At 43.5% G+C, this 22,184-nt stretch overlaps 1 protein-coding gene across 2 annotated transcripts in view; it reads right to left on the reverse strand.

The window, feature by feature from the left end:
- The window catches only part of LOC311232462 (target of Myb1 membrane trafficking protein), a 75,146-nt gene that overhangs the window by 46,057 nt on the left and 6,905 nt on the right, over positions 1-22,184 (reverse strand). For both annotated transcript variants that reach the window (XM_084319272.1, XM_084319271.1), the window contains exons 2-4: positions 8,059-8,143; positions 6,807-6,885; positions 6,531-6,680 (exon numbers count right to left, since the gene is read on the reverse strand). In XM_084319272.1, coding sequence (XP_084175398.1) covers positions 6,531-6,680; positions 6,807-6,885; positions 8,059-8,143 — 314 coding nt within the window. The remainder of the gene's footprint in view (positions 1-6,530; positions 6,681-6,806; positions 6,886-8,058; positions 8,144-22,184) is intronic.

The following is a 22,184-nucleotide window of genomic DNA, read 5'->3' on the forward strand; positions in this document are numbered from 1 at the left end:
TCGCTGGCCTCCCGGCCACTGCCACTAAGCCTCTTCAACTCATTCAGAACGCAGCGGCCCGCCTGATCTCAAACCTACCGAAGTCGGCCCATGTCACCCCACTTCTTAGGGACCTGCACTGGCTCCCCATTGCTGCACGAATCCGCTTCAAGGCCCTCGACCTAGCATACCGTGCGGCAAAGGGAACCGCTCCCGCCTACCTCCGGTCAATGGTCTCTAACTACACACCCTCAAGACCCCTACGCTCTGCATCTTCTGGCCGCCTCAGACCTACTCCTATCCAAGCTCCGGGAGGGTCATCAAAGAGAAGTCGCCTAATCTCAGTCCTTGCCCCACAATGGTGGAATGAACTACCCACCCCAGTTAGGACAGCCGAATCACGTCCAATCTTTCGCCGTCGACTAAAGACGCACTTCTTCAACCATTATCTGAATTTAAAAAAAAAAACTATAAAAAAAAAATCTAACCCTAACTAACCGTACTGTCATGCACTTGTCCTAATAAACTAACCTACACTGTAGCACTCAACACTTTGATGAACATTGTTGCTCAGCTGATAGAGTTGTGCCCTTCCTGATGGCTTGTCGTACAGAACTTGTAAGTCGCTTTGGATAAAAGCGTCAGCTAAATGACTAAATGTAAATGTAAATGTAAATGTGTGTGTGTGTGTGTTGAGGATAATTGCCAATGCCAATTAAAGACCTCTGAGCAGGTCCTGCATTATTATTATTATTATTATATAGATGGAAATGATAGCTTCTTGCTAAATCTGGTGCACCCATCCATTTGTTTAATGCAAATGATTGTCAGTTAGGGATGGGTACCTTTCACATTTGAACCGATACGGTACCGGTACCTGTGAATCGATACCGGTACCCAACGGTACCTTTTTTCTGTACTTTAGTCTCAAAGAAATGTATTTACCTACCTCAGTCGTGAAAAAAATAATCCAAACTTCAAATAACTACAATTTCGACCGTTTTCGGCTTACCATTTCTCCGACTGCTTTGTTGTTGAATCAAGTAAAATCCTAGGTAAGCATATATTGTGCGTGTGAACGTTGACATAAAAAGAAAAAAGCAAAAAAAAAGAAAAAAATTAAAAAAAAGTTCTTTGGTATCTCACTTGAATCGATACTCGGTAGTACCGACGTGTTTCGGTTCGGTACCTCAAAAGTACCGAATTCGGTACCCATCCCTATTGTCAGTACACACTGTCCTTTATAAATGAAATAAACTAAAGGTGCCTAAATTATGCTTTACTATATTTCAACACAATATTGATTGATTGATTGATTGATTGATTGATTGATTGATTGATTGGGGTGGGGATTGGGTGGGTGGGGGGACTGTACATTGGAGGTGGGGGGGGGGGGGACACTGTACACTGTACATTGGAATACTGACAAAGCCATACTTGGTCATTTACTGTACAACTGGGTTAGGACATTTGTAGGGGCCAGTTTCGAATTGCAGTCTCCCGTAGGTGTTCTTTGAGAGTGTTTTTGAAAGTGGGTAGTGATTCACATTCTTTTACAGCTTTGGGTAGGGCGTTCCAGATTGATGTGGCATAACTGCAAAACGTGTTTAGTCCCTTGTTTGAGCCGAATCTGGGTTTAACATGATTTGTGGAGCTCCCTCTGGTGTTGTGATCGTGGTATTCACTGACTTTTGGGAAGTATTTTGACATGTACATGGGTACCTTGGTCGTGTAGTGTATCTTGTAGACCAGGCCCATTGCAAGTTGCTGTACTCTGTCGTCTACTCTAAGCCATCCTAGGTTGTCAAAGTGGGCAGGGGTGAGGTGGGTTCTAGGAGTCAGGTCAAGCAGTAGTCTGTTTTGAGATGTTTGTAATTTGGTTTTTAGTGCCTTTGAGGTGCTTTGGTACCATGAGGTGCAAGCATAGTCGTAGTACCCTTCAGTGTTGGGAAAGTTCACTTTCTACATGAACTAGTTCAGTTCACAGTTCACAAATTTTAAAATGTACTAGTTCAGTTCATAGTTCAAAATTCAAAATTTTAACTAAAGTTCATGGTTTCAAAAAATACGTTGCTGCGAGCTATTATTTTTCAAATGTATTGCCACAACCCATAATAGAACCACAGAATACTGGCATTTCCATAACGCTTTGCTGCCACCCATTCAGTCCACACTAGTAGCAGCTGCAGCTTTCATCTCTACAGTATATTTTCAAAAACATGAGGAAAAACGTGCTGCTTGAATGGTCTTTATTAAGTATAATAATCTTTAAAAATATATTTTTTTGGCGTTTTATCGCTTTATTTAATCTACTGGGCAGTCCAGTAGAGAGAGACAGAGGAGGAATGGGAGACAGAGTGGGGGGGAAGACATTCGGCAAATAACGACGGGTTCGGGAGTCGAACCCAGGTCGGCCGTTGGGGCGCCCCCAAGTATAATAATCTAAATATACTTAAAGTACCAAAAGTGAAAGTAGTCATTGTGCAAACATTGAAACATGTGCCGACATAACTCTGTACTAACACAACACGAGGTAGGAACCAGGCTGAGGTAGGTTATACCTCAAAGTTCAATATTCAAAGTGCAAAACATTTACTGACTTTAACTCAAACGCTTTTAAATGCTCATACACCGACGTCGTAGAGTCTGACTCTGAGCGAGTGCAGACTAGAGCCTTCTGAAAGCGCGAGTGCTGCTGCTCTACTACAAGACTCCCCGAAGCTCCGCCCAGAGCGGTTGCCAGATTGTGGTTTTCAGCATTATTTTAAAGCCTGTGTTACGGACGGTGTCCTTATGTGTATATATATATATGGGGGTTATGTATGTTATCTGTTGTGTGTGTGGGTATATAGGCATGTTTTGGTTGTTCTGTTTTTGTCTCCCTCCTGTGTAACATATCCCATTCTCAGGTGTCTCCCAGTTGCAGCACCAGCAGCCAGCTGGTCAATCAGCAACTCACCCCAGTGCAACGGCAAGTGAAGCTGATTCTGCAATCAACATCCACTCTCCGTTCATATACCCATTTTGTGTGCAGTGTTAGTTAGCTCTTTTGGCTCATTGTGGTGGTGGGTGTCTCTCTGTGTCTTTGGTGATAATTCTGTATGTCATTAGGTATATAGAGCAGTGGCTCTTCAGAGGTAAAAGCTCTGGTTCTTAGGTATATAGAGCAGTGGCTCTTCAGAGGTAAAAGCTCTGGTCATTAGGTATATAGAGCAGTGGCTCTTCAGAGGTAAAAGCTCTGGTTCTTAGGTATATAGAGCAGTGGCTCTTCAGAGGTAAAAGCTCTGGTTCTTGGTAGAGATGTCCAGGTAGAGATGTCCAGGTAGAGATGTCCAGGTAGAGGTACATTTGGTAGAGCTGGTGAAAGCTCTGGTTCACTTCATTGTGTTTTGGTGTTCTTTAGTTTTCTGTACATTTCTGTATTAACCCTTTGTATATGTGTTTCCCTTGTGTCACCCAGCCTATGGTGATTGTTTTTCTTGTTTATTAATCTTTTGTTTCGCACACAGGGACATTGAGGACAGGAAGATACCCTGGGTCTACATTTTGCATCACGTAGGTGACCTACTGTTAAAGACACCAGCCTTAGAAGTGAGCACCACCACCTGTACTTTTGGGCGTCCGCGCCTGTAAGGGGGGGGGGGGGGGGGGGTGGGCTTTAATTTGCTTTTGATATTTCATTTGGTGCTTACTGGTAAGTCCTCCTTGCTCTCTGTGTTGCTGATTTGTGTTTTGTAAAATAAATATTATTATTTTGCAAATTGTCTTCTGAGTTTTGTGTCACTGCACCCTCACCTACCCTGTCTGTGGCCTTGTGTTGCGTCTCCCTACGGGGGTGCGTAACACCTGTTTACGGTGTGTTTTAACTGGGTTTTCGGCTGAAATGCATATGAAATCTGGCACACGTTTGAACGCCATTATAATATAGTGCTGAGAATGAACGCACTTTTGAACGCCGTTATACAGCGCTGAGAATGAACGCGTTCTCAATTACGTTCATTTAGGGGGGAAAACATCCGTTCAGTTCACGTTCGCCCAAAATACAAACGATCGTTCATTGAATGCGTTCAGGTACATCACTGGTACCCTTGAATGAGTGCTCCTGCCAGAGTCTTCAGGGTATTCTTGTTTACCAGAGAGGAGATCCGGTACAAGAATGTAGTTCGTTGGTTGACTTTTTTTATTACATTGGATGCCATTTTGTCACAGGAAAGATTAGCCTCTAGGATGGAACCCAGGTAGGTAATTTCATCTTTCCTTGTAACAATATTGTCACCCACTGTAACTGAGAAGCCGTCGGTCTTGCTGAGTTTGTTATTTGAACCGAAGAGAATGGACTCTGTTTTGCCCATGTGTAATGATAGTTTGTTATCTATAATAGATATAGCTAGGCTACTGACATTGTCATTGTGATAATGTCAGTAGTAGCTAGCTGTATCTATTGTTTACACTTGAAATGTGTATTTTTATTTTGTGTGCATTTTTATTTTGTCACAATATTATTTGAAAGATGTACAAGTGTACAATTGAACTGTATTTCTGAGTTGCAGCACTTAAAAACATTAAATGGACCGTTATCTTATTCAATTGTGGACATTTATTCATTCCCACTTATTAAACACTATTTCTGATGGTAAAATGAGCATAAAAAGCAAAATACAGAATTCTGAAATATTAAAACGGAAAAAACATAATTTGGGGAAAGAAATTATGGAATTTGGAAAATAATAAAACGGATTTCATATGGCTCTACATATAACCCACGTGCGGATCTCTCTACCTCCCACACACTCTTACACAACATAATCACTGTGTCTCGGTTACCAATGACTTATGACTCTTACACGACAAATTACTGTGTCTCGGTTACCAGCAATAGTCAACAACAAATGCTGGATTCCTTCTCCTCAGCCCAGTTTCTAAAACAAGACCCTCCAGGAAACGCTTCTCGTCTCTATCTCGGAATAACCATTTATTTACAACAACAACCGTACAGTATTCTATCTTCCTCACTCACAGTCCCTCTTCCTGCTCTCTGTGTGGACCAGTAATGAACTAATATGGTTGAATTAAAAATAAACCCTTGCCCCCTTGTCGTGTGTCCCCCCCCCCCCCCTACACCATCTCACTCGCGGCCATTTGCGATGGCCGCCCATATGATCCTTGCATCATAATTCACAGGAAAACTGTCTTCATCTTCTCCCCTTCTGCCTAATAAGACAACATCCTCACTGTGCAGTCTGGATCTTGTTTTACATTCTTTGGTCTGATAAGACAGCTACCCTCCCCAAAACAAACCAGGCAGCAGTGCCTTTCTCCACTTTTCTGATAAACGACATACTGTCTGAACACACATGATCACAGCTGTATATGCACATTTTCTCATCTCACATGTTTACATCAAAGCTGGCCTATGTGTGTGGTTAATTCTTTATGAATGCATTATCTTTGTTTTGGCTTATAAAGACTACTAGGCCCGTGAGAGTTAACTCACATTTTTACTCTACGGCGCTGGTTGGCTGTGGTCTCTGACTGCTCGGTTGGCTCGCGTCCATGGCCGTCTCCCCCATGGCTCTTCTGCTCGGTTGGCTGTCTTTGGCATTGTTCACAACGCCGTCGTCAGCCCAATTGTCCTTAATTCTGAAAGGTCTTTGACTGCTATTGAATTCCTTAATTCTACCGTCTCTCCTGCTATCAGTCCGATGGTGGTTGAGGCCTAGTGGTTAGCCAAAAACCTTCCCTGTTAGCCGAAGCTCGCTAGCTTCGACCCCTCCCTGTTAGCCGAAGCTCAAGCTTCGGCCCCTCCCACCACCCTCCAGCTATTGCTCTGTCTCTCTGTCAACGTCTATACGCGTCAGCTTCGTTTCCTAGTCTGAGTCAAACCGGAAGAGCTCCCATCTATAAGGTATAGTCCCTAGCAACGGCTGATAGTCCATAGCAACCACATCTCTACGTCTCCTGTCACCTCTGACCCACTCTTTCTCTATCTCTCCCCATAGCAACGGCCTAGCTGACTGTTGATATTAACACTGCGGCCAATGACCTTGGCTCTATCTCTAGCACCCTGCCTGCTGCTCTCCCACCGTCTAACTTGGAAACACACACACTGGCTGCCTGCTACTTTTAAGATCTATAGATCCATGTACACATTGAAAAACAAGTCGGATCTCACAATACATGGGTACCTGAGTGGTGTAGTGTATCTTGTAGACCAGGCCTATTGCAAGTTGCTGTACTCTGTCGTCTACTCTAAGCCATCCTAGGTTGTCAAAGGGCCCTGAGGTACCTAGGATGTGATACTAAATACATAAGGGCCCTGCTGTACCTAGGGTGTGATACTAAATACATAAGGGCCCTGCTGTAACTAGGGTGTGATACTAAATACATAAGGGCCCTGCTGTACCTAGGGTGTGATACTAAATACATAAGGGCCCTGAGGTACTTAGGGTGTGATACTAAATACATAAGGGCCCTGAGGTACTTAGGGTGTGATACTAAATACATAAGGGCCCTGAGGTACTTAGGGTGTGATACTAAATACAGGTACACACCTGTATGAGGCTGAGCACCCTGTCATGGAGGCTCGTGGGGGCGTTATACTTAGGCAGGATGGACCGCACCAGAACTCCTTCAACAAATTCCTGCGACGCCACCAGAAGATGGAACCGGTGCCCACAGTTCTTCACACATGCCTCCAGAACCTACAGGGCGACGTAAAAGGCAGTTGCAAATAGAGTAGAGACTTTATCTATTCAAACACCTCAAGAATGTAACTTTTTTAAGGAGAATTGAGTGTTTTTCCTAACTGGTTATAAACAAGCACTCACTGTGAGGGATAACATGATCTCCCTGAAGTTCTTGTTCGCCACAATTCTTCTCTTTATAGCCTTGACTGCATCTCTAGGCCTGGGGGAACAATGCAGTGGTAGTTCATCACTTTGCTCATGATCTATTTATTTCATAGGCAATCAGTTCACAATCCTAATAATAACCAATAATGAATAAAGGAGAAAGGTTTGAGAGCTATGTTGAGTATGTTTGTGTGGTGACACTGCACTGGAGCCAATGCATTTTGGTTTGGGCTTATAGAAGGAAACGGAAGACTAGTAATTCTTCTAGCAAAATAATTGAAGGCCTTTTTGGCCAATTTCATGGCGAGTTTAAAAAAAACAATTAGGCTCCATCAGAGAGATACAAGCTGCATTTCAACCACCATGGTGGTAGCTGGTGGTAAAGCTTATAGAAATGCTATAGGTAATTTAGTCATGACCACACAGAGCGCAAGTGACAAGGCAAAAACAGCTTTGATTCAAATTTACGTGCCACTGGGAATTACACCAACATAGCAAGTTAGCATACAATAGTAGGACAGTGGAACAATAGTAAGTCAGTCACACCAGTCAGTCACACACTTTCTTCCTTTCCAGCCTATAGAACTATCATGTGATGTCATCATTGTGAGAAAGAAAAGGAAAAGCTAAGCCTTGGTTCCTTTTTTTCCTGCCTATTGCAAAAATGAACGGTCTTCCTTTCCCATTTACCAGTCATTTCATCCTTTATACTGCATTTGGGGTGAGAGGTGAAATGGCATTTTACCGGATGATTATGTGTTTTTCCAACTGGCCTAATTCTAAGGGCCACATTGCTAACACATGACCCAAACTACAAGAATGCAGAGCTGGTGACATCAGAGGACCTGATTTGTAATGCTCAGCTAGTTTCAGCTAGTAGCAACTCTTCCATTCTTTAAACGGCCACTTTGAAAGTCATTATCCCCTGCCTTATCAGAGAAAGAAATCAATATTAGAAGACCAGGTTCAAGGTAAAAAGCCTGTGTGAACCACAGATGAAGTTGGTTTAATAATAACCCATTAATTTTCCCATGTTGAAGGACCCGCCCCCTCCCTTATTTGGGCAGAAAGATGACGACACATGGTCTATTATCATTCTGCACAAGGGAATGGAGTAGTCAACCAGTTAGTTTGTGATTGGCCAATCAAATACACACACACACGTGCGCACACACACACACGTGCGCGCACACACACACACACGAAGAGATGACAAAAACATCCATACCCCTCGTCTGTCTCATTGATGATGTCACAGATCTCCATATTAAGGCCCCAGTCCTCGGATGACAGAACAGCACTGGTGGCCCGCTCTGTCAACAATATCCAACATAATAAATCAACATAAGGAAAGATGAGTTGCTCATTGGGAGCTTTTTTCAATCTCTAACCCCCCCCCCCCCCCCCCCCTTAGAAGCAACAAATAACATCGTTTGAGACCGTCATTTTAGAATTATAAGATCAAAATGAATAGAAAATAACACGCACACCACTTCTCTTTTTGTGGTGCAGGGCATTAATCCCCCTGAGAGTTCAAGTTCAAAGAAAATGTAACATGTTAAACTAAATGCTTCGTAATGCTTTCTTTTGTGTAACAATAGTTCTGCACTGAAGGAATCTCGAGAATTAAAGACCCATGTGGAAATTGTAGATTGTAGGCCTGGGGCATGTCATGATTTCTCTGATGCTATTCATTAGGGAATATTGTTGTTATAGAGAAAAGTTCAATGGAATGGAATGCATCGCTACACTGGAAATCAGAGCATAAAGACTTACGTTTGTGATGTGATGTTGGATTTGGAGTTGGTCCATTGATAATGAATTACTGACCGATGTTTGTGGGCTCATCATTTTAGTTTGAGCTATTACATTCCAATGAGTTGTATTGAAATATAAGGGCTTACAGCTCTGAATCAGCAAGTCTACAGTAGAATCACCATGGGTTCCTTCATAGTGTCCTGGTAGTTGTTCCGCTATTCAGTGTCTGAAGAACAGCTCCAGAGTATTATAGAAATAACATGTGAATTCTATTTTAGGATGGGTTTTCCTTTCATGTCAAAACTTAAATAGATATGACATAGTATATGTGACCGCAGATTTTGTATTGATAAATTCCTATTGATTGCGCAATTTTCTTTTTGAATTGTCAGATGTGACCATAGACATCACAATGTAATTAATTATGCAAGTTGCCAACTATATTACATCAGACTGGCAGTACGTCATCCACACACTGCATTTAGATCACCAGCCTCTTTTTGGAGAGAAAACAACTCAAGGAATAAACAGGGATTATATGCCGTTTGTTTGTAAACTACAACTTTAGGACAAAACACAGGGATATAAATCACACCAAAGACCCTGAAATAGTCATTACTTCTTAGTTTTAAGTCACTTGGAGATTCGGGGGGCAGCTGGGTGGCGCAGCGGACATTGCGCTCGTCACCAACGCAAGAGACACCGGGTTGGACTCCGGCTGTCGGCGTTGCCTCCGGCTTGGGCCAGCCGTCATACTAACTCAATTGGCAGAGTTAGAGGGTGGAAGTCGATGGGTGGTGATTTGGACATTGTGGACAGCGACTCCTACAGGTCGGTTGGGGACACCTGCACAGCAGAGACAGGAAATGGTGGGGGTAGTGTGAGCCTCCCACACGTTACACCTCGCCAATGAGAGTCCGCGCTGGCAGGTGAAAAGATGTGACAGGCTGCCTCCTCGTGTACCGGAGGGGACACATGATGCAAGGCTTCTATCCTCCCTACAACCAGCCAGTGGGGGGAATATGCGAGCAACGTTCAAGACAGGGGATGGAAGAATTGGCACTGTGGAATTGGAATGGGAGAAAAATAGAAAAAAGGAGAAAAAGTGGATAAAAAAGAAAAAGTCACTTGGAGATTCATATAGTGTGATGTTAAATGTACAGGTAGGGAAATGAAGGAAATATCCTGCAGCTGAATGGGGAAAGACTATAGGGAAGACTGAAGGAGCCTGAAAACAGATCAAACCTAACTTTTCACAATGGTGGCCAGTGTTGGAAAACTAGGCTAATTGCTTGACTTAAGGAAAACGCCAACATTTTGGGAAATTTGCTTATTTGCCATCTTCCCTGGAGTTAGACAAGAAGAAGATACATACCTTTTTCATCTCTGTGCATGCATTAGGCTTAGGGAACGCCCGCACCGTTAGCCTAGCTTAGCGTCAGTCACTGGAAGTAGGTTCCTCCAGCAGCCTAGTTCCCAGCCTACTTCCCAACAGTCACGAAATACACTCCAAATACAACTCCAAAACGTTCCTGTAAACATGTTGTGACCTGTGTATTTACCACGTGGAGAAATAAAAAATAACTGAATTAGACATTTACGTTTTCTAAGCAGATATACTCTGAACTATTTTTTGCCTAACCACTCCTCTCTGGGCTCAGTGATTTCACGCAACGCAGTGCTACTTTCTAACGTCGAGGCCAGTGTTTACATGTTCATTTCATTCAAAGGATCCGAACCGATTGAAGTTATTATGGATACCATGACTGTGGTCAATGTTCCCTCTAATTATTTTTTGGTCTGAGCAAACACTCAAACCTCCTGAGCAGACATCAGCAACTACTGAGCAACATACGTCACCTGCCGATTAACCGGTTAGTTGATAAGCGGCGGTTTGTAAAACATCAGAGAATCTTAATTTCCCTTAATGTCTAACATAAAAATATATACATTTTGCTGATACACAGAGAAATAATACAAAAAGGCATATTATATTCCTTAATCAAATATTTATTTGACCATTGATTGACGATACAGAGCATAGTCCTTACTTTGGCTGGGTTGGCGGCGGCGGTGTGAGTCGTGTCACTAACTTTTGTCTTTTTAGGAGGCTGACTCGTCATTATTTTATTAAGTGAATTATAATGCGACTTCAAGGGTGACCATATTGTGATTTTTTTTAAAGAGGACACTCTGCCTTCAGCCTCAAGATACTTAATCAAAGTTTACTCAAAGATGCCTTATCATTATAATATATTTAAAGTATACCTCCTCTGTATGGATATAAAATTATTGTTTATATTATTTTATATAACAAAATAATATCTCTCTATAACCAAAGTTAATCAACATGGTGTATTATGCCAAAAGTTATCTATCTGACAAATCTCAAGAAAATAACTAAATCGACCTATGACAAAATAATATATATTTTCAAGTCTTACTGGACAAAATAAATAACAAGAAAAATATGATGTAATGTTCTAAATAATACCTCTTCTGTATTAGAAAATCCAGCTTTAAAAAATATATCTTTATCTTTTCAATGTAATGTAAATTATAAAACAGAAACCTCACAAAGATACTAATTTAAAAGTGCACTATGCAGTTTCAGATTTGTTGCAATTAGTGTACTAAACTAATTTATTACACACATAATCCTTAGAATGATTGTATCATAAGCATCTTATCAAACCAAAACATCATTTTGAGGCATCAAAATAGTTTTCAATTATTTTCTTTCTCTCTCTGTATAGCTGCATTCTTCAATCAATTCGGTCAACTTTGCCATCAAACTCTCGCCTCGCACTGCTTTGTTTGTAATGTTTTGCTGTGTCCATGTGAGCTTTGAGATCGCCAGCACCTTTATTAGACACATAAACATATGGTCAAGCTTTGCACACGTTGCACTCCGCTTCCAATTAGTCTCGACCGGGATGATAAATTGGACATTTTCTCTGCAGTTCATCTGTAATGTACATTTTCGCGTTTGCATTGTGAGGAGCCAGCAATGCTGGTCTGATCTGTCCACTTCCTCATCTGTTGTGTGTGTCTGTGTGAGCGTGCAGTAGCGCTGCCCACAAAGCACTGAAAGCGGAGTTTCTCTTGGTAACGTCACACGCAACAGGTTACTGTTAGGGATGTCCCGATCAAGGCGGCTACGTGGCGTAGTGGGCAAGGCACTCGCCATGAATGCAGAGACGCTGGGCTCGCCTGTTCGAGCCCAGCGCTCCACATTGCTTTCAGTTTAGCTGGTCGTTCATACTAATACACATTGGCCGTATTAGGGGGTGGGAAACTGATGGGTGGGGATCGGGCGTTGTGGACAGCGACTCCTACAGGTCGGTTGGTGCGCCTGCGCAGTAGAATCAGGAAGTGTCGGGGGCAGAGTGAGCCTCCCACGCGTTACTCCTCGCCACTGAGAGATCGAGCTGCGCAGGTGAAAAGATGCGACTGCTGTTACCTCAAGTACCGGAGGGGACTTGTGCTATGTATGACTTAGTCCACATTGCAGCCGGCTTGTGGGAGGCAAGAAACAGCGTTCGTGACAGGGGAGGGTTGAATTGGATGATACGAAATTGGGATGGGAGAAAATATAGAAAATGGGAGAAAAAGTGGATAAAAAAAAAGGGATGTCCGATCAAATTTTTTTGCTCCCGATCCGATCCCGATCATGTGATTTTGAGTATCTACCGATACCGGTCTTTCCCGATCCGATCAACAAAAATATATATATTTTTAATTTTTATTAAATTTTGTATCCCAATTTCTCACATTACATTCACCCTGAATGTTGACGTTATCGAGGTGAAAAGTTTACTTCATTCAAACGAGGCATTGCAATCCTTGACATAAATCATTTGATGTATAATTAAATCAAAGGAAATGCGTTTGGGTTTGAGAGTGTGGCTGGTCTGCCGTTCTGCAGCTGGATACTATTGGTTTGTTTTGGCAAAATTCTTCTGCTCTGTGTGACAATAAATAAATGAATGATGATATGCAATTTAAAACCAAAACTAAGGCCTCAGTATGAGTTTAAGACGTGAACATGGTCATGTTTGTTGAATAAAAAAAAAAAAGTAAAAAAAAAAATAATAATAATTTGCGCGACCGATTTCAGATGTGCGTGGGAGCGTTTTGCCATGTGTTCGCGCGCACGGGCGCACCTTAGGGGGAAGGTTGACTGTGGTAAGTTTTCATTTATGTTTTTAGATGGAAGGCTGTATTCCATCTGTCTAACGTTAGCGAATATTGTGAGATTGATGAATAGGACATAACTTTGCTGGACTATCCGACCTAGTATAATATTCATTAGCGGTCCCTGCATCCCTAGGCTTTTGATTCAATGCTAATTTCGCTTGCTGACTGGCATTACATTAGCCCATATCGTGACTGTGCTGCACGCCAACAGGGTTTGGACGAGTGAATCCACACTTGTGGTATTATTATTAGTCTTTTATTATGTAACGCTAGCCCGCTTAGTGACTGTGATGCACGCCAACAGGGTTTGGACGAGTCAGCGTTACATAATAAACGAGACTACATTAGGCTACTCGTAAATTGGCTAACCTATTTTGTTTACTCAGGAGTTCAGGTCATATGAACAGGTCTATGATCAAAAGAGCATAAAAGTGTCTTAATTGTTTAGCCAGTTTATATAGGCTACTATCACCAAGCCTTTCACCCCAGGCATTACAGAGCACAATCTATGAAAAAAAAGCACTTAACCCAAAAAAAATTGATACAAAAGGTTTTTCGATGGATTCCGATAGTATTGGGCGTGCTAAATAACATACTAAAAGTCGACCAAAATCGACCCCCCCCGAAAGCCGCCATTTCCAAGATGGCGTCCCAGATGGCGGTGGAGATATTAAAATGGCTATATCTCAAATTGAGAATATGGTGCAAAGGATTTCCCAACTGATTCTGGTACCTCTGGGCATGTTCACTAACATACTAAAAATCTAGGAAAATACACCTTCCAGAAAGGCTTAATTTTCAAGATGGCGTCCAAAATGGCGGCAGACCGAGCTTAAAATGGCTATATATCTCAATAGAAAAAAATATATAACTATGATTTTTCACTTGATTCTGGTACCTCTAGACATGCTTGTGAACATACTAAAAATCTAGGAAAATACACCTTCCGGAAAGGCATCATTTTCAAGATGGCGTCCAAACTGGCGCCCAGGAGCTTAAAATGACTATAAATGCCATTGTGTTCACATCAGAGACCCTCATTACAATAAATGAAGAGCTGGGAAAAAGGAAGATGGAACTGTGTGCTAGATCCAAAACTAGTCAGTTGTGGCTAAATTACCAACACATGTTAGAAGTTGCTAGGTCACTGATAACAGCAGATCGCACAGGTTCCTGGCTTTTGCACCTACGCGCTGTTTCTGAATGCATGCCGATATTCGCTGCGGCTGGGCATTACAATTACTTGAAATCGGCACACTTTTATGTCCAAGAGATGAGTCAGCTTCACATCAACCACCCAGATGTCTTCAGACAATTTGAAAAGGGTTTTCATGTTATCCGTCGCAGCAGCCAATCATGGGCAGGCCTCAGCTCAGATCTTGTAATCGAAACAACATTGATGAGGTCATTGAAGACTACAGGAGGGATGACACATGGAAGTGGAATGACCGACTGTTACATCCCAATGTATATATTCCCCAGTGTGTGTCTCCATGTGTGTGTGTTCTCCATTTTGTTTCCTCCCTCCAGCCATTGTTCCCTTCACCATTGGTCCCTGCCAGGCCAATCCTTCCATTATAGCAACACAGCACCGATTGGTGGATGGTTTTCCAGACTCCAACACTCAATCAACACCACCCAATCATGGATCACCCCACACCTGTTAAAACATGGCTTCTCACTTCAGTCTTTCTCTCTCTCTGGCATGAGGCTAGGCCTAGTGTGATTTTGTAACCTGTAACTTTGACAACATTGCATTTCGTTTATTGGCCTTTGGTGCTTAGTGGATTTCCTTGTGTGTGTATGGCCACAGAGAGAGCATTGTTAGTTATAAGTTTGTTTTTGTATATATGCTGTCTTTGTTTTCTGTATCATTAATGTGTTTTTCTCTCTTTCTCAGGAAGCACAGATGGGGTGAGCTGCCATTTCCTTTGGATATTGTTTTCTCCTGTTTTGGTTAGGTAAGAGTAGTTTAGGTAATGTAATCTCTTTTACCATAGATTAGATTTGGGTTTATTTGGAGTATAGTGGTGTTTGTTGTTTTGGCCTGGGCTCACCCCTGAGCTACATGTGCTTCCTTTGCATCTTTCAATAAATATCAGTTGTTTACAAACGTGGTCCATCTTTTCTGTCAACCAACTGTTATGTTACAGCCCTTTACCCTTAGACTCACAGGGGTCGTAACACCGACAATCAGAGATCCCTTTGGACAATGTCAAAGGGCATAACATCAGAGTATTACACCGCAATGCAGGAGTTCTCAAACCAGACATACACAACATCAGAACAGCACAAGGATTCAACAGAGGCAAGGATGAAAAGGGATGCTGCTGACCTGGAGAAGATCACTTCAAAACTTGCTATATGTTCACCTTTCTCTCCAGACTCTTCTTTAAGGAATGTTGTTACAGGTGTTGTCGCTGAGGATGGAGTGAACGTGCATGATTATGACTCTGTTGGACGCAACATCATGCACAAAATGATCGGACAGCCGGCATTCACATTTTCATTTAGTAGAAAGGATAAAGCCATAACCCTTGGACAAAAATCGTCTATCAAGGTTGCTCCTGATCGAATCATTGATTCTGCACTTCTTTTTCAACGTTTCCTTATTGTCTCCCAAACTGGAGAGCTGTCATTGGAGCAGGTTATGCGTTACGAACTCAGTCCTTTCCCTCCTGCCCTCTTTGAAGCCGGAAACGTCTTCCGCAAAGCTGATAAACCACAACTAGCGCACGCGATCATGCAAGTGATGCAATCCTAGATTCTGTACCAGAAACGGAGCATTATGTTCTTGATGGTGGTTCACTCCTTCACCGAATACAATGGAAGCACGGACAAAGCTATGGTAAAATTGCACAGTCATATGCAGACTTCACCATCCAACATTATGGCTCAGCTACAACCATTGTGTTTGATGGCTATGAGGATGGGCCATCCATTAAAGACAACACACATCAAAGAAGAGGAAACAATATTCATCCCATTGTCAACTTCACTGCTGAGACAGAGTTCTCAGGTAAGAAGGAGGAGTTCCTGTCAAGAGATCTGAATAAACAGAAACTGATCCACATGATAAGTGATGAACTGAAATAACAGGATTGCACTGTGGTCAATTCACTTGGAGATGCTGATGTAGACATAGTAAGGGCCGCAGTGGGATCATCTCTTCTTCACACCACGACGCTGATTGGAGAAGATACTGATCTCCTCGTCTTACTTCTTTACTATGCACAGAGAGATAACAAGGGCCTTTATTTCAGATCAGACAAGTCGAAAGCTGATGGCAGTTTTAAAGTGTACGCCATAAACCATTTGAAATAAGTACTCGGACAGGATGTGTGTTCTCAGTTGCTGTTCATCCATGCTGTGACTGGCTGTGACACAACTTCCCGGATCTTCGGAGTTGGCAAAAAGACAGCATTCCAAAAACTTGTAAAAGGGGATCCTGTCCTTCAGGCTTGTGCCAATGCATTCACTGTACCAAACCAGACAACAGATGTGATCGATGACCTTGGGTGCCAAGCAATGGCTGTCTTTTTTGGTGGAAAGTGCACAGATTCGCTTGCAAAAATGAGATATAACATTTTCAGCAAGAAGGTTGTCTCAGCTTCATCAACGGTAACGCCTGAACGTCTACCACCAACTGAATCTGCTACCAAATTCCACTGTCGTAGAGCATACTACCAGGTCATGGTCTGGATGGGAACAGATGATGTATAGATGCTCTAGACTGGGGCTGGAACCTGCAGGACAATAGATTTGTCCCACTCATGTCAACAATGAATGCTGCTCCAGACAGTCTCTTGAAGGTCATTCATTGTAACTGTACCACTGCCTGCAAGACACTTCGCTGCTCATGCAGAAAATATGGACTACCTTGTACTACTGTCTGTGGACCATGTCAACTTCATGAATGAATGATCCTGAAGATGATGATTAGTAGGCCTAAAGACCACAATAAGTGGGTCATTTATTTTGTGTTCAACACCAAAGCCAGCTTTCTAGGTTGAATATAATAACCAATTTAAATGTTTGCCAAAATAAGCTACAGGCAGCCATTTTGATGATGCAAATGATGCATTCCTAGCAGATATATTTAGCTAGATATTTTGCTCGTTATTAATGTATAGAGGTGCCAGAATCAGTTTATAAATCCTTTAGAAATGTTTTCCCATTTGAGATACAGGCATTCTAAGCTCCCAGTCGTCATTTTGGACACCATTTTGAAAATGAAGCCTCTTCGGAAGGTGTATTTCCCTAAAACTTTAGTATGTTCCTAAGTATGTCTAGGGGTACTTGGGGTACCAGAATCAAATGACAAAATCATTTATATAATTTTTATATTGACATATATATAGCCATTTTAAGCTTGGCCAGCCGCAATTTTGGACGCCATCTTGAAAATGAAGCCTTTCTGGAAGGTGTAATTTCCTATATTTTTAGTATGTTAGTGAGCATGCCCAGAGGTACCGGAATCAGTTGAGAAATCCTTTGCACCATTTTCTTAATTTGACATTTTAATCGCCCCGGCGCCATCTGGGACGCCATCTTGGAAATAACGGCTTTCGGAGGGGTCGATTTTGGTCGACTTTTAGTATGTTATTTAGCACGCCCAATACTACCAGAATCCATTGAAAAACCTTTTGTATCAATTTTTTTGGGGTTAAACCATATATTGACTCGCCTTCCGACTAAGGATTTGGATGGTCGACTAGGATTGGCCAAAATTATTGGTAAAAAAAAATATATATATATATAATATTTTAAAAGAAAACGTTTTTTTTTTCTTTTCTTTTTTTTCATTTGGGCTGTGGGGGGTGCTTAATGTCTGAAGGAGTCGACTGAAGGCTTCTTGTCCTCTGCAAAAGCATGCAATTGGTCCACTGATGGATACATCTTGATATTTGTTTAGTCTAGTGTGTTCATTAGATGGGTGAAATCCTCTTTCAGTACCTCTGTGCCTGTTTTCGTAGGCAGTTAGCCTCTGGTATGCGTTCCATTAGCGTTAGCCACGCTTCTAGGCCTCTTTTCTTTTGTAAAGAATGATACAAAAATTAAAATTAAATAAAAATGTAAATTTTTTATTTAAATTTTTTGTATTCTAATAAGATGTTGGCCAGTCGACTACGGCTCCTTTCGACCGATTAGTCGACTAATAGATTAATAGGGGTCAGCCCTACAGAGCACTGCTCGATCTAGCTAGCTAACGTTCTACCAAGATGCAAATCGAATTTGCCTGGTGCCATTACCTTTCCTTTATTCTACTGTATTTCAATAATATTATCTAATATGGTATTGTTTTCATATAATATGTTAGATCAGATGTAATGCATTGCATTACAAATATATTGCCTTCATGTATGTATTATGAATAATAATTCTTTTTTATTCATGCTCTGTCATTTATCAATTATGGTGAAGTGAGTGACGTCCAGCAGGATCTACCAGAAGTCTACCACAGTCAACACCTCAGAAGAGAGTACTGCAGCCACCCGCAGAAACCCTGGCACCCAGCTGGACACCCAAAGTGCCTTCCACACTTTTTCAACTCATACGTGGGGAATAATTGTGTTGTATTGTTGTTGCACCACTTATTATAAAATAAATGACAGCATTTATCAGAGTTCTCTTATTTATGCTAATCTGCCATGTGTAGGCCTAATCATTTGAGTTGTACAGTGAAATGTATAATCACAGATAATGACTACACAGCGTATGGTCATAAAACAAATTGAACATTTATATAAATAATCTAGAAGGTATTGTACTAAACTGCCATGTGTATTACAAGTTCTGTGGTCACATGTAACGTTCTGTGAAGTACAAAGAGGTAAGAACACAACAAAACATGTATTTGTGTGATTAGGTCTCTCTAGGCCAGGATGTGTTACACAAGCTTAGTATGTATCCACAAAGTGTGTGACCAAGACTAATGGTAAGTATCAACAAATAAGATAAGACTTCCGGTTCCGTTCCACAGTGCATGGCTGGCTGATTTTACGGAGCTCGGCAACCAAACCACATTAACCCTGATTACGTTTTATTTTTTATACCATTTGATTTTCTTGAAGTTAGAATTATGTCTAAACAGACGTAGAGCAAGTTGGGAACCCTGAATGACGTGGATAAGGAACTCATCAGGTCGATATTCCGTGAGGAAACAGACGCTATCTTGGCTAAGCTAGCTGGGGTAGATGCACTACAGGAGACGGTGACTGCCATAGATGCACGATTAGCCATGGCGGAGGGAGGTATGTCCCCGGTCGTGGAGGTAGCCGAGACCAACGTTGCGGGAATATTATACTTGGAGGACAAACTACGTGATTGTGAGATGAAGTCGGCGGACCTGGAGGGCCGTGGTAGAAGATGTAATGTTAGAATATACGGGTTGCCGGATGAAACGGAGGAGGACGAACCGATAAAATACCTCGAGGAGATGAGACCAAAATGGTTCCCGAAACTGTCTCGCCCCGAGATCGAAAGAGCGCATAGGATCTTCAGACCCGCTACCCAGTTGAAGGGCGAACGTGCAAACCCTCGCACATTCATATTCTGCTGCCTGAGATTCCAGACGAGACAGCATATATTGAGAGAGGCCAGACTGAAACCTCCGGTGGTGAACGGCCGTAACTTGAGATTCGCCGCTGACTTTAGCGACTACACAGCTAAACGTCGTATTCGCCGGCGCCATGGATCTAGCATAAGAGAGGGCGGTGGAGGTGTATCTGCTATTCCCAGCAACGCTGAAGGTGAAGACGGGACGGGGAGAGGTATCGTGCAACCGACTATTCAAGTCACCATCCGAGGCGGAGGACTTCATTCGAAAAAGCAACACAGTGGTGCGGCTACGTGGTGCAGTGGGCAAGGTGCTCACCACAAATACTGGAGACGCTGGGTTCGCCTGTTCGAGCCCAGCGCTCCACATTGCTTTCAGTTTAGCTGGTCGTCCGTACTAATACACATTGGCAGTATTAAGGGGTGGGAAACTGATGGGTGGGGATCGGGCGTTGTGGACAGCGACTCCTACAGGTCGGTTGGTGCGCCTGCGCAGTAGAATCAGGAAGCGATGCGGGCGGCGCCCCTCCAAAGCGCAGACCCCTGACGCTGAAAGATCGCGCTGCGCAGGTGAAAAAATTTGACTGCTGTTACCTCGAGTATCGGAGGGGACTTGTGCTATGTATGACTTAGTCCACATTGCAGCCGGCTTGTGGGAGGCAAGAAACAGCGATCGAGACAGGGGAGGGTTGAATTGGATGATACGAAATTGGGATGGGAGAAAAATAGAAAATGGGAGAAAAAGTGGATACACCGAGCGACGGGCAATGAGGGGCTGGAGCGGGTACCTGAGGCTGGCTTCACGCGTGGCCTGCTAACATGCTGGCTATCCAAGCTAGCGGCCCTGTAGGAGTGGAGCTGGTTCCACACGTGGGTGGCTAGCATACAAGCTAACCAAGCTAACGACTCCACTGCACGTGAGCTATTAGCACACCGGCTAGCCATTCTTTATCTCTTGCCTTTTTTATCATCCAACACTCGAACTATCCATTGAACGGCGCAAGGTTTGTTACGTATGTTTATTGTCTTTATTCGGTTCTAACCAAGCGGGATGAAGATCACAATTTTCACTCAAACAGACTGAATGTGCTTATGATCTGTCCGACCGAGGGGGTTGATCCCCTTTGCAACGAACTGTATGCGGGTGGCAGGTCGAGGCTATCCTACCGCTGCGGACAATGTTGTGCATTTAACTCTCTTTCTTATGCCCGCCGTTCCCCACCCAGTCCATGGCTGACGGATGCAGTGAGAGAACAAAGACAGGTCCTGAGAGCGGCTGAGAGGAAGTATAGAAAATCACGCCTCACTGCTGACATCGACACATATCACAACCTCTTGTTAACATTCTCCAAAACCATTACTAATGCCAAAGCTTCTTTCTTTCACCATAGGATCGAGGCCTCTGCCAAGAATCTTCGCAAACTGCATGCTACCATGTCCTCCCTCCTCACTCCCCCCCCCCCACCCCCTCCTCCCTCATCTTTTTCTGCCGAAGACTTTGCGATCTTCTTTGAGGAAAAAGTGGAGAACATCCGCAGCTCCTTCTCCCAACCCCCACCCATTCCAAACGCTGAATCGAGAACCTCATCCTTCACTCTGTCATCTTTCTCTCCCATTACAGAAGCCGAGACCCTGACACTGGTAACGTTGAACCGTCCGACTACATGCCAGCTGGACCAGCTACCCTCCCCACTCCTCCAGACCATAGCACCGGACATCCTCCCATTCCTAACTGCAACCATCAACTCCTCACTCAACTCGGGGGTGGTCCCCACCTCCCTAAAACAAGCCAGAGTCACGCCCCTCATAAAAAACCAACCCTGAACCCCACCGTCATGGCCAACTATCGTCCTGTCTCTCTTCTCTCCTTTCTTTCTAAAACACTTGAACGTGCTGTATCCAACCAACTTACTGCTTATCTCTTACAGAATGACCTCCTAGACCCCAATCAGTCTGGCTTCCGGACTGGCCACTTCACAGAAACGGCCCTCATTGCGGTCACAGAGGCACTTCACTTAGCAAAAGCGAAAGGCCTCTCCTCTGTCCTGATTCTCCTAGATCTATCTGCAGCCTTCGACACAGTCAACCATCAGATCCTCCTCGCGGCCCTCGCAGGAATGGGAGTGGCTGGATCTGCGCTGACATGGCTGACATCATACCTCAACGACCGCTCCTACCAAGTGTCATGGAGAGGGACTCTGTCGGCCACCCGCCCCCTCCGGACGGGTGTCCCCCAGGGCTCGGTCCTAGGACCCCTTCTCTTCTCCCTCTACACTAAACCACTGGGTAACATTATCACGTCTCATGGCTTCTCATATCATTGTTATGCCGATGATACTCAACTCTTCCTCTCCTTCCCTCCCTCAGATATCCACGTCTCTGAGCGGATCTCGGCCCGTCTGTCCGACATCTCCGCCTGGATGACGACCAACCACCTCAAACTGAACCTAAGCAAAACAGAATTGCTCCACCTGCCGGCCAAATCCTCCCCCCTGACCGACCTCTCCATCACAGTCGAGAATGCAGCTGTGACCGCGTCCCCGACCGCCAAGAACCTTGGTGTTGTCCTCGACGACCAGTTGAACTTCTCTGCTCACATCGCAGCGACAACCAGAACCTGCAGATTCCTCCTGAGCAACGTCAGAAGGATACGCCCCTTCCTGACAAAAGAAGCCACCCAACTCCTCGTCCAATCAACAGTCATCTCCCGCCTCGACTACTGCAACGCACTGCTAGCTGGCCTCCCGGCCACTGCCACCAAGCCTCTTCAACTCATTCAAAACGCAGCGGCCCGCCTGATATCAAACCTACCGAAGTCGGCCCATGTCACCCCACTTC

This window comes from Notolepis coatsorum (genome assembly GCF_963971535.1).
Source record: "Notolepis coatsorum genome assembly, chromosome: 7".
In the NCBI taxonomy this organism is placed as follows: domain Eukaryota; kingdom Metazoa; phylum Chordata; class Actinopteri; order Aulopiformes; family Paralepididae; genus Notolepis; species Notolepis coatsorum.